Here is a 13,462-nt window from a genome sequence, read left to right on the forward strand (position 1 = left end):
TACTACCTTTGAAACCTTATCATCAAGTAAAAAACTGAGCCTAGTTAATGGTAAAAATGGAAAATGTTCTGTGCTTCCTGTTTCGCCACATTTACTCAGGTTAATGTTTTCTCTGAATTTTAAGTTAGTTTTACTTCGTAAAATCCATCTGTTCAAGATTAGATTCTCTGTTTTTAAAACTTTCAAAAGTGGAAATGAATAAACCCTCTGCATATGCAAACAGGATAGAAATGGAATCATTTAAGAATAAAACGGTATAAGAAAGAAGAATAGGAAGAAGGAAGAAAGAAGACTGACGAAGAAGAGTAAGAAAAAACATCATTGAGAAAGAAAGAAGACTTGGTGCTTTTTATAATGATATTCGCATTATAACTAGATAGGCCAAGTCGGTTGTAGTTTGGTCATGGACCAAACTATGGGGAACCCGCTCCAGTAGAGGAATTTGTAGAGGGGAACCCGCTCCAGGAACCATTTACTTGTTTTAATTTATATTTCCTGTATTTAATCAAAACTCCAATTTTTTTATTTGTTATTGAAATGTCTAATAATAGTCGAAAAATTTAATGACTATGTCTTTGGGGACGACTTACTCCCCTGCAGTCCCCGCGGGTGGGGCTGCAAGTTACAAACTTTGACCTGTGTTTACATTAAATAAAAAATACAAGTTTTTTTAACTGAAAGTAAGGAACGACATTAAAACTTAAAACGAACAGAAATTACTCCGTATATAAAAGGGGCTTTTCCTCCTCAACACCCCGCTCTTTACGCTAAAGTTTGACTCTCTCTTTTAACTCTACTTCTTAAAACAGTAAAAAACTTTAGCGTAAAGAGCGGGGCGTTGAGGAGAAAAAGCCTCTTTTATAAACGGAGTAATTTCTGTTCGTTTTAAGCTTTAATGTCGCTCCTTACTTTCAATTAAAAAAACTTGTTTTTTATTTAATTTCTGGACATTTTTGAATTCATACATTTTAATCTTGGCTCTCCGCACATAAGTAATTAAAACGAAATTTCCATATTATCTTTCTTTTGGCTAAATGGCTTTCTCATAGTTTTAATCGGAAGATTTTGAGAAAAAAGGATTGAGGGAGGAAGCCTAGTTGCCCTCCAATTTTTTGATTACTTAAAAAGGCAACTAGAACTTTTAATTTTTTACGAACGTTTTCATTAGGAAAAAATATACGTAACTTACGAATTAACTTACGTAACGAACTTCCATATTCGTATGTTTTTATTGCGCATTTGAGGGGATTTACCCCTCGCCGATACCTGACTCTTTACACTAAAGCTTAAATTTTGTCCCCATTCCTTAAAAATGACCCCTGGATCACAAAGGCCGTAGAATAAATAGCTGAAATTACTAAAAATACTTTAGCGTAAAGAGCGAGGTATTACGAGGACGTAAACCCTCATATAAGCACTAATTTCCGCTTGTTTTAAGTTTTAATGCTGCTCCTCACTTTCAGTAGAAAAAACTTTTCATTTTTATTTTTTCATTGTTTTTTTTAAATAATGCTAGAAAATCCTGCACACCCTTCATTGAAAGTCTCTTCCCCCATGAGAAGTTCCTCCATGGAAAGATCCTCCCACGTAACCCTCCCCCCTCAACTCTCCCTCCAAAACCAAAAATATCCCCCTGAAAACGTCTGTACACTTCCCAGTAACCATTACTATATCAAACAGTTCGTGGTAACCAACTGTAGTAAGGAGCGACCCGGCTCAATAGTAACCAAAACTCTAAAAAATAAAATTTTGATACCAATACCTACATCAAATGAATTGCATTTTAATGCAAATTTTAAATATATAAGTTTCATCAAGTTTAGTCTTACCCATCAAAAGTTACGAGCCTGAGAAAATTTGCGTTATTTTAATAAATAGGGGGAAGGCCCCCTTGAAGTCATAGAATCTTAACGAAAATCACACCATCAGATTCAGCGTATCAGACAACCCTACTGTAGAAGTTTCAAGCTCCTATCTACAAAAATGTGGAATTTTGTATTTTTTGCTAGAAGACAGATCACGGATGCGTGCTTATTTGTTTTTTGTTTTTCCAGGGGTGATTGTATCGACCCAGTTGTCCTAGAATGTTGCAAGAGGGCTCATTCTAACGGAAATGAAAATTTCTAGTGCCCTTTTTAAGTGACCAAAAAAATTGGAGGGCACCTAGGCCCCCTCCCACGCTAATTATTTTACCAAAATCAACGGATCAAAATTCTGAGATAGCCATTTTATTCAACGTAGTCGAAAAACCTTATAACTATGTCTTTGGGGACGAATTACTCCCCCACAGTCCCCATGGGAGGGGCAACAAGTTACAAACTTTGACCAATGCTTACATATAGTAATGGTTATTGGGAAGTGTACAGGCGTTTTCAGGAGGATTTTTTTGGTTGGGAGAGGGGTTGAGAAGAGAGGGATATGCTGGGGGAACTTTCGATCGATAGTTTGTCATGGGGGAAGAAAATCTCCATGAAGGGAGCGCAGGATTTACTAGCATTATTTAAAAACACAATGAAAAAATAAATATGAAAAAGTTCTTTCAGCTGGAAGTAAGGAACAGCATTAAAACTTAAAACAAACAGAAATTATTACCCATTTGAGGGGCTCACCTCCTCCTAATACCTCGCTCTTTACGTTAAAGTATTTTTAGTAATTTCAACTATTTATTCTACGGCTTTTGTGATTCTGGGGTCATTCTTAATGAATTGGGACAAAATTTAAGCTTTAGTGTAAAGAACGAGGATCTGACAAGGGAGCGAACCCCCTCATATATGTAATAAAAATATGAGAATACAAAAGTTCTTTACGTAAGCTAATTTATAAGTTACGTAAATCTTTTACTAATAAAAATATTCGTAAAAAATTAAAAGTTCTAGTTGCCTTTTTAATTGACCAAAAAATCGGAGGGCAACTAGGCTTCCTCCCCCGCTCTTTTTTCTCAAAATCATTCGACCAAATTATGAGAAAGCCATTTAGCCAAAAAAAAAAATGCAAATTTCATTTTAATTATTCTTCTGCGGAGAGCCAAAATCAAAACATGCATTGATTCAAAAACGTTCAGAAATTAAATAAAAAAAAACAAGTTTTTTTAACTGAAAGTAAGGAGCGACATTAAAACTTAAAACGAACAGAAATTACTTCGTATATGAAAGAGGTTGCTTCCTCATCAACGCCCCGCTCTTTATGCTAAAGTTTTTTACTGTTTTAAAAAGAAGAATTGAGAGACAGAGTCAAACTTTAGCGTAAAGAGCGGGGCGTTGATGAGGAAGCAGCCTCTTTCATATACGAAGTAATTTCTGTTCGTTTTAAGTTTTAATGTCGCTCCTTACTTTCAGTTAAAAAAACTTGTATTTTTTATTTAATGTAAACACAGGTCAAAGTTTGTAACTTGCAGCCCCACCCGCGGGGACTGCGGGGGAGTAAGTCGTCCCCAAAGAGATAGTCATTAAGTTTTTCGACTATTTGAACAAAATGGCTATCTCATAATTTTGATCCGGTGACTTTGGGGAAAAATGAGCGTGGAAGGGGGCCTAGGTGCCCTCCAATTTTTTGGTCACTTAAAAAAGGAATTATAACTTTTAATTTACGTTAAAATGAGCCCCCTCGCGACATTATAGGACCACTGGGTCGATACGATCGCTCCTGGGAAAAAAAAACAAAAAAAAAAAACAAAGAAAACAAATAAACAAACAAACACGCATCCGTGATTTGTCTTCTGGAAAAAAAATGCAAAATTCCACATTCTTGTAGATAGGAGCTTGAAACTTCTACCATTAGGTTCTCTAATACGCTGAATCTGATGGTGTGATTTTCGTTAAGATTGTATGACTTTTAGGGGGCATTTCCCCCTTATTTACTAAAATGAGGCAAATTTTCTCAGGCTCGTAACTTTTAATGGGTAAGACTAATCTTGATAGAAACTTATATATTTAAAAGTAGAATTAAAATGCAATTTTCATCATAATTTCATTTTTTAGAGTTTCGGTTACTATTGAGCCGGGTCGCTCCTTACAACAAACTCGTTACCACGAACTGTTTGATATTTATCTCTACATCAGCATGCTATACGAAATGTCTGATTAGAATAGAATAAAGAGATTAAAAATTTTGTCTGCATGTATAAGTCGTAAAACCCATTCAATTTTTTTACTATTATTAGTTTTATCTGATTTTATCTGCGTATATACAGTGAATATAATTTCCTGAATGAAAAAAGCATCATTGAGAAAGAAAATATGACTTTGTGCTTTAGAATGATATTTGCACTATAACTAGCTAGATCAAATCAGCAGCACCAGGAGACTACACTTTACTTGTGAAGGAAATTATAGACATAAAAACGATATTCAGTATACCCCTCCGGAAACGTATGACGTACCCTGATTTACACAAGAAAAACTTTTGTGTAATTTTCATAGAATTCATTTCTTTTAACAAAGATACGAAGGGGAATGTACTTTTTAGCCTCTATGAGTCAATTTTCTCTTCCATCTGGCAACCCTGGCAATTTTTAATTAATCTAAGGTTTCTGCCGCAATGATTCCAAGAATTGTTCAAATTTTCTGGATATTCTTTGTCAAACAATGCCCAACGGATTAGCTGATTATTCTAACTTCATTTTTCGAATACTTTCAATTTTAAAATACGATCGCTATTTGAATGTGGGGAATATGTCACAGTATAATGTTTTACAATCTGTGGTAATACTTGGACTTATCCTGTATCTTTATTTACACAGCACTATTGCGCTGCCTATGATTTTTGTTTTCGGCCCGATGATATCCTTGCTATTTATTAATATAAACCGGTGAATCTACAAACAAATCAATTTAATAAAAAATCATTAATAATTTTTGAATAAATCACATAAATTATAAGTTTAGCAGAACAAATTAAATCTTAGAGTCAAAATCCATTCAAATTTACGAGCAAATGAGTAGCGCAATACTCGGAGCTATTGGAATGGAGCTTGGTTTAATTATGAGGTTAAACATCCTGGGCTGGGCGTGGGGGCTGGGGGAAGGAGAAGAGGGATATGTATTGTAAAATTAGTGGTGAATCTGGCTGAAAAGGGCCGAGTGTATTCGACATTCACCTTCGTCCTCCCGAAAACTTGTTTACGGTATACTAGTGTTGTCTGTAGCAGTTCTGTTGCCGACAATTTTAGTAGAAGCCAAACACTAGCACCTATATCTATGAATGTTTAGTGTTTGTTTATTGTTTATAATGTATTCCATAGTCTTTTTAAATTCACTAAGCCTGTTTGTTAAATAGTTACTTTTCTTCACTACCATTTTGAATAGCACCCACTTCAATGGCACCTCCTCTTTCCCCCAATAAAAATACTGTAGCTACGCCCCTCTCTATGCTCTTTAACAACCTGGATACACTTACACTCTTTTGAATTAGTTTAACTGCGAACTTAATACCTTCAGTTGTTCTTTGGATATTGCTGAGATATCTTAATGGCAACCAGCATACACACAGTGCATTTTGATTTAGGTTTGAAACAGCATTAAGTTTTAAGGCATAATGAAAAGATTGCATAACTATTGGGAGTTGGCATACCCAATATCCCTCGAAAAATAGTTTCTGGATGGTTTAACTATGCTCAACAAAATGGCTTCCTCAAAATTTTGATTGGAAGCGTTTGTAAAATTATGGGCTAAGGAGGAAGATTGCTTGCCCTCCAAATCCTTTCGACTCTTAAAAGATAAATTATAAATTCACTAAAATTCTTAATTTCTGATCAAATCAGCTCCTTTAAAAGTTTTAACGACATTACTAGCTATAATAGAGCAGTGCTGCCTATGATATTGCTTATTTGCCCTTTTAAAAACATGCATGTATATAGGGTTTTCATTTAATTGAAAATCCACCTAAACGTTCCCTAAAAGTGTCACCTCAATACCCTTAGCGTCATTATTAGTTGCAATAACCGTAAAAGTAGCATTAAAAGTATGCACACTGTGGTATTTAACTAGTTCAAAATCCGCCAGAACTTACCCTGAAAGGTATAACTTAATAAAGTACACCGCTCTTGAGATATTGCTATGTCATTCTTTTGACAATATAAATGCTCATTGTTTTTTTTTTTTATATAGTTCAATACCCCTCAAAATATCCCTTGAAAGCCACAACTTAAATTATTAAGCTTCAAATCGAAGCTGAATAGCATCAACCGTTCATGAAGTATTGCTGATACGTCCTCTTGACAACCCGTTTGGACATAGTAAGTTGCAATATAGTTTAACACAATTCTAATACTGGCAATAACTTTAGTAGCCTTAGCTTTAGTAATACCCTTTAGTTAATACCCTTAATACCCTTAGCTTTAGTAGCAACAGTAGTAGCACCTGTAGTAACAGTAATAGCAGTAGAATTAATAGTAGTAGCCTTAGCTTTAATGCAGGAGTGGCAGTAGCAGTAGTAATAGTACGAGTAGAAGCAGCAGCGAAAGGATGTAAGGACTGACTTTTGGCTCGTTCAACATCCCCCACAAACAAACCCTTCAAGTTCGAACTTCACACACAAAGCTGTTCCTAAGATATTGCTGATATGCCCTATCAACAACTTGCACACAGACGGTGTGTTGTGATTCAGTTCACCCCTCCCCTAAAAACTCCCTGAAAATTTCACTTTCACGCCCTTAGGGATAGTTATAATAGTAGTTAGAAAAAATTAATAGTAGTATGAATGATAATAGCACTAATACTATTAGAAGCAGTAGTATTAAAATATTGCCTTTTGGTCAGTTGAACATCCCTCTCATCAAGCCCTGGAAGTTTCAACTTAATACAAATAGCCATTGCTGTGATACTGCCGAAATGTCCTTTTGATAACCTGTATATCCATATATTTCTAGAAATTTTCCTCGTGATACTCTTAGCCTTACAAGTAGTTTCAATAAAAGTAGCAGTTGGAGTAATGGTGATAGCAGTAGTAGAATCAGTAAATTTTGCAGCGATACTAGTATTATTATTAGGGTGCATGTATTGTATTTTTTTTCAATTGATCTTCACCTTTAAGCATTCTCTGAAAGTTCCAACTTAACAACCATATTCGTTTCTGAGATACACCCTTTTAAATTTCTGCATGGACATAGTTTGTTGTGATTTAGTTCAAATTCTCCCTCAACACTCTATCAAATTTTCACATTCACATGCGTAGCCTCGATTGCACTAGTGTCATAGTATTAGCAGTAGTGGTAGTAGTAGTAGTAGGAACAGTAGTAACCGTATTAGTGCTGTATTAGTGATGCCCCACTCATGATACCCCAGCAGTTTTCTCTTGTTGCGGTTAGCTGTTTCAGAGATATTGCTGATACGCCTGTATCAGTAATCTGTATACAAATAGTACGTTTTGATTTTGTTCAATCTTTACCTCTAAATTTCCTCTGATAATTATTTTGATACCCTCAGCCTTGGTAGTACTCGCTACAGAAGCACTAGTTTTAGTGGTAGCAATACTGACAGTTGTAGTGGTGGCAGTAGTGGTGGTAGCTGTAGTAATAGTTGTAGGAGCGTGTAAATATTGTATTTTTAGTCAATTGATCATCTCGCTTATCATTCCCTGAAAGTTCCGAATTAGTAAACTTAGTTATTCCTGAGTTACGCCCTTTTGACAAACCATATGCACATAACGTGTACTGATTTAGTTCAACACTCCCCTCAACACTCTCTGAAAGGTTCACCTGGAAACTCATTCATCTTTTTGGAAATTAAAGGTCAAACAAGTCTACCTTTTTCAATGACATATACCAAATGTAAACAATGAACGAATTATCTAACTTACTGCTCTCACCCTGATGTCTATAGGAGATTTGACACCCCAAAGGCATAATTACTGGACCTTTTAACAATGTTGAACAAAATAGCTGTCTCAATTTTTTGATTGGATGTGTTTTGGGAAATGAAGAGTGTGAGGGGGGATAAGAGAGGCCGTTTGCCTTCCAATCACTTTTGAATCTTAAAAAGGGCATTAAAACTTCTAAGGGCATTAAATCGAATGAGCTTCCCTCGAAGATGATACGACCTACCCTTCCATAAAAACCTTATATGTTAATAATGGGCAAATAGTATAACTTATAACCCTTGCACTAAGGGCTGTGGGATGATTATCATCCGAAAGACATAATTAATGGACCTTTCAACTATTTGGAATGAACTGGCAACCCCAAGATTTTAATTGGATGTGTTTGAGGAAATGGTGGGCTTGGGGGAATTGCTCTATAATCATTTATGACTCTTAGAATGGGTACTTGAACTGTCATTTTTCAATTGAATGAGCCCCTTTCGAAGTTTCTACAACAACTTTATTAATTACCCTATCGTGCTACCTTTGATAAAATAATTACCTTTTTTTCTCCAAAACTTGATGAAGGTAAAGTATTCATTTTTAGAACAATATCTCACTTCTGTAAAAAAAAAGTCAGCCTCTTCCGTTGTTTTAGTTGGAAAAACATTTTGGCCTTAGAAGTAACTGACGTTAGTTACAATACCAGTGTATCCTTTTATTTTTCCCTCTATTTAAATTAATAATAAATGCAGGTAAAAATTAATCAAATTAATGCCTTTGAGGATCGTGGGTGAGCCTTACTCACACATCTAGTCCAAGCCTCTAAGCTCGAATCTATGCAAATTGAAACACCACTTAATTTAAAAAATGTTGTATTTTTCTAAAAATGTTTTTCATTACGTCGCATCTTCTTAAAGTATTTACAATGTCTATATATATATATATATATATATATATCAACTTGCGACCTATCAGTAGTAGTGTAGTACTGTCTTGGCAAGCACTTGAATCCTATGATATGAATGATTTAATTCAAAAATAGAGTCATTTTTTCGTTTTTTTCTTTTAAATTTTGCTTTTCCCCCTAATTTCTTGCATTTTTTGCAAATGATCTTGTGGATATATTGCCTAATAGTATGCAAAACTGAAAAACAATATTTTAAACAAACCTGAAGTTTATTCCACTGAATTCTTCCAATGCATCTCGATGCGTTTCTCCACGCTAATTTAGCTCCAAAGGCTATTTCAGTTTCTGTCATATTATACGTGCCTGTATTCTCAACTTCATTTCTAATTTGACCTGCTCGAGTCTCATGAGCTTTTGTTCCCCATCTAAAAAGGGTTTCATATGAAAACAGTTGTGAAAATCTGTCTACTTAAGAATTAAGTGTAATAAAATCTCTGCAGAATTACATAAAGCTTTGAAATACGGACAAGACAAAAGCATATTTACTATTTTCTCCTAGCACAAAACTCCTGGATCTACACTCTTTAAATGCAGAAAGTTATACTGAAAAGCACCAGAAAATTTTTACTGTGGAATATACACAAGCAAAATCTGTGAGGATGCTGGTCATTATTTTCTTCTTTTACAAGGCTACATTTCCTCGTTGTCAAGCAAATTTTCCAATGAAGTTGGAGAGCTCTAAGTAACAGAAAAAACTTTCAATTATAATTCATAAAGCTATTTTTTTCCAAGAAAACCAAAAACAAGTTATATATTGTTAATTTAATTTATAAAGTCTTTGCTGTTTGTAACTCGCACTAAAACCGTACTGTCTGTAATTCGTTCCGATCTTCTGTGCAGTTCACGATAATACTAAGACCTGGGATGTGGCTCATTCATTGGGAAATAAAAAAAACAACCAGTTTTTCAGCTGACAGTAAAGAATAAAAATTTAAAACGAACAAAAATTATTAAGTATATGAGGTGGATTGTCCCCTCTCCAGTACCTTGTCTTTATGCTAAAGTTTGACTTTTTGTACCAATTCTTTAAGAAAGACTCCTGAACCACGATGGCCTTTTAATTAGAAAAGTAAGCCTTTTTAAAAGTTAAAAAAATTAGCGCTAAGCGCAAGGTGTTAAGGAGGAGGCAACCCCCCTCAAATACGTAATAATTTTTGTTCGTTTAAAGTTTTGATGTTACTCCTTATATTCAGAGGAAAAAACTTATTTTTTGCATATTTTGTTTGATCGTCTTTTAATGATACCAGGAAATCTGTTCCCCCACCCCCCATAATAGATACCTTCCAATTATAGAACATGCTTCCGTGAAAAGTTATTTCCGTGTAAAATACCCCTACCCCAGTGGAAAAATCCCCCCTGACGATTCCATTCTAGCTGATCTCCCCCCCCCCCAGAAAATTTGTTGCGGACAACTGCGGCTGAAAAACGTTTCTTTGCATACTTTCATCTGAAAAATACCCCCTGACGATTCTATTCTAGCTGATCTTCCCCCCCAGAAAATTTGTTGCGGACAATTGCGGCTGAAAAACTTTTCTTTGCAGACTTTCATCTGAAAAATTCCCCCTACATGAAAAATTATTTTCAAAAATATTCCCCCCACCCCCTAGTAGAAAGTTGTCCCCGTAGGGAATTCACTCTAGAGAATTTATCCCCTGGAAACTCTCCCACGGACAATTTCTCCCGTAGAAACCCCCTCCCCTAGTGAGAGACACTCTAGATAGTTCCAACCTGGTAAAAAATTTTCCCAGACTTTATCCCCTTTATCTCTACATTTAAAATTGAGCCGGCAAAGAGAAAGTTGCAGAAATTAAAAGAATTTTGTATAGGAATTCTGGGAAATTCCCCAAGTGTAAAATTACCTTAGTAAAGTTTACCCAACGGAAAGTTCCCTCACCACAGAAATTTCCCTCACCACGGAAATTTATCCCCGTGGAAAATATGCCCAGCCGGAAATTCACCAGCCCCTCCCCCCAAAAAATCCGCATACTTACCAACAACAAATACTATTCGTAAACAATGGGTAACTTCATGACTTACAAACCTTTCCCTAGGGGCTTTCAAATTCTTCAAGTGTAAAATTTTCCTTGGAAAGTTTACCCAACAGAAATTTCCCTCCCCACAGAAATTTATCCCTGTTGAAAATGTGCCCAGCAGTAAATTCACCCCCTCCCCCTCCAAAAAATCTACATACTTCCCCATAACAAATACTATTCGTAAACAATGGGCAATTTCACGACTTACAAACCTTTCACCAGGGTTTATTGAGGGGTCTTGGTTTTCCCCAGAGGCATAGCTACTGGGCTTTTGAACTATCCTGATAACAAAATGGCTATCGGAAAATTCTGATAGGATGATTTCGATAAACTAGAGGGTGGGAGGGGTGCTAGTTGCCCAAAAATCTTTTTAGTCACTTAAAAATGGCTCTTGAACTTTTAATTTTCGTTCGAATGAGCCATTTTTCTACATTCTAGGACTATTGGCTCGATGCAATCAACCCTGGAGAGCACACACACAAAAAAATAAATAAATAAACACACATCCGTGATAAGAAAAAATATAAAATCTCCCATTTTTGCAGACAGCAGCTTGAAATCTCTAGAATAGTTTTCTCTTAAACACTGAATCTAGCGGTGTGATTTTCATTCAAATTTCTTGACATTTAGAGATGTTTTTCCCCTTTTTCGAAAATCAGGCAAATTTTCTCAGGCTATTATCTCTTGTGTGACACTAAACGTAATGAATTTTATATATTTAGGATTAGCATAATAAGCAAATTCTTTTGATATATCTATTGATATCAAAATTCCATGTTTTAGACTTTCGGTTACTACTGAGCCGTATCGCTCCTTATTTACAACTCGTTATCACGAACTGTTTGATAAGATGAAAATATATTTGGCATTTTATTTTGAAATACTGAGGAGTGGGATTCAAATCCGATAGTTTTAATTATTGAAACTATTTAGTGCCTACGTTTAAGTTTTTCAAAATTAATATGGTAGCGTTTTCTGTTCAGCCTGCGTCTCAGCAAGGTTTTTTATTTCATATTACAAGCTTCTTAGGCTCTAACTTAAAAATTTTAAATAGTGTTTTTCTCTTAATCAAATAATGTTTCTAAATCAATGTCACATCAACGAATATTTAATTTCTGGAGTTTGAGTCACAATAAGGGCTTCTGAAAAAAGGTCAGGGGGGATGGGTGGGTAAAATAACACATAAAAAACATTGCTTAGGAGCATTTAGCAATGCCAATAAAACATAATTCACTGTAAACGGTTTTGATATAAAAAATAAGTATTAAATGACCAACAACTTAACTTTCCAGTTTTTAATGTTTTGGATGACATTTTTGTAGTATCGTCTTTTCTCGCTGGATATATTTTTACATAGCAGCTTGAGCGACGTATTATAAATCCAGTTTTGATACTTTCTAATCGACGTTTAGACTACTTTAGACAAGATTTTATATTTTATTTCCAGAGTTTGAGGGACTCAAGGGCTTCTATAGCAGAGCCCTGCAAGAAAAAATTGCTTGTATATTAAAATAAATAAAAAAATTCTTCAATTTGCGCATACCCTTCTTCCCTTTTTGTTCTTTTCTTTACGTTTGGGAAGATATCCAAAAAGTAAAGCTGTTCCGTCTGGAGAGACATACGATTTTTGTGGATATTTTTTCCATAGGTGTCCTAGAGGGACCTTTTTTTTATTTTCTCCTCCCACTTCCGAATCAATAGTTAGGCTATCCAAGCTTACAAAAGAATTGAATTTAACGGCTATATGATAAGAAAACAAAACTTGGAATTGTTTTTTAATTAAATTCAACCCCCTAAACGCTCAAGCATCAGAAGAAAGCACATATAGGATTCTAAGTAGCAGCAAATCAAACGTGTATAAATTATTTCATATCATGAAAAGAGAAATCACCAATGCAACAGCACAAACACACACAAAAAAAAGAGACAGAAGGAGAAAAGGAAGACTGCTTTCCTAAATTAGTGATTAATATAGACCAGCACTTGAATGAGCACAGCATTGGTGAAATAACCAATGCAACAGCACAAACACATAAAAAAAAAAAAAAAAAAAAAAAAAGAGACAGAAGGAGAAAAGGAAGACTGTTTTCCTAAATTAGTGATTAATATAGACCAGCACTTGAATGAGGCCTTAACCCTACTCATCCATACAATCACATAGGTCAAACAGCATAGCCAAACACAATCAACCATAAAGAATAATCCATGGACAGGCAGTCATGTCGTCAATAAGTATAAGTCGTCATTTACCAAACAATAGAAATAATAATAAAGACAAATAATTCAGAGGCAACAACCCAAAACAAGGGCTCATCAGGAGAATACACTGGCCTATAGGGTTGCTACTTAACAACCGCCTAAAATTTCATCCAATTAATGAACGATCGGTGCTAGATAGTAAGGGGCTATGAACCCGCAACTACAATACTGTCTCGGGAATAAACAATTTCTGAACTTCAAATTAAGCAATAAGAAAAATAATTTCCCAAATAGCTGTCCCAGGAAAGGTATTACAAGTGTAAGAGGACTACTAAATCCTTAAGTCGATACATAGGAGCTTAATTTTGGATGACCAACTCTTGGAGGAATGACAAACCTAGTTAAAACAGCAAAACTTATGTTGTGGCTGAAAAAGTTATTTCGATTTAATGACTGAAGCAATCCT

The 13,462-nt window shown here is 35.1% G+C and overlaps 1 protein-coding gene across 1 annotated transcript in view; it reads right to left on the reverse strand.

The window, feature by feature from the left end:
- LOC136032155 (nitric oxide synthase-like protein) overlaps positions 1-13,462 on the reverse strand; it is a gene marked incomplete in the record, with an annotated part of 293,001 nt that overhangs the window by 199,373 nt on the left and 80,166 nt on the right. Inside the window, 1 exon segment of the mRNA XM_065712338.1 lies at positions 8,967-9,129. Coding sequence (XP_065568410.1) covers positions 8,967-9,129 — 163 coding nt within the window.

Source organism: Artemia franciscana, chromosome 10 (genome assembly GCF_032884065.1).
Source record: "Artemia franciscana chromosome 10, ASM3288406v1, whole genome shotgun sequence".
Taxonomy (NCBI): Eukaryota; Metazoa; Arthropoda; class Branchiopoda; order Anostraca; family Artemiidae; genus Artemia; species Artemia franciscana.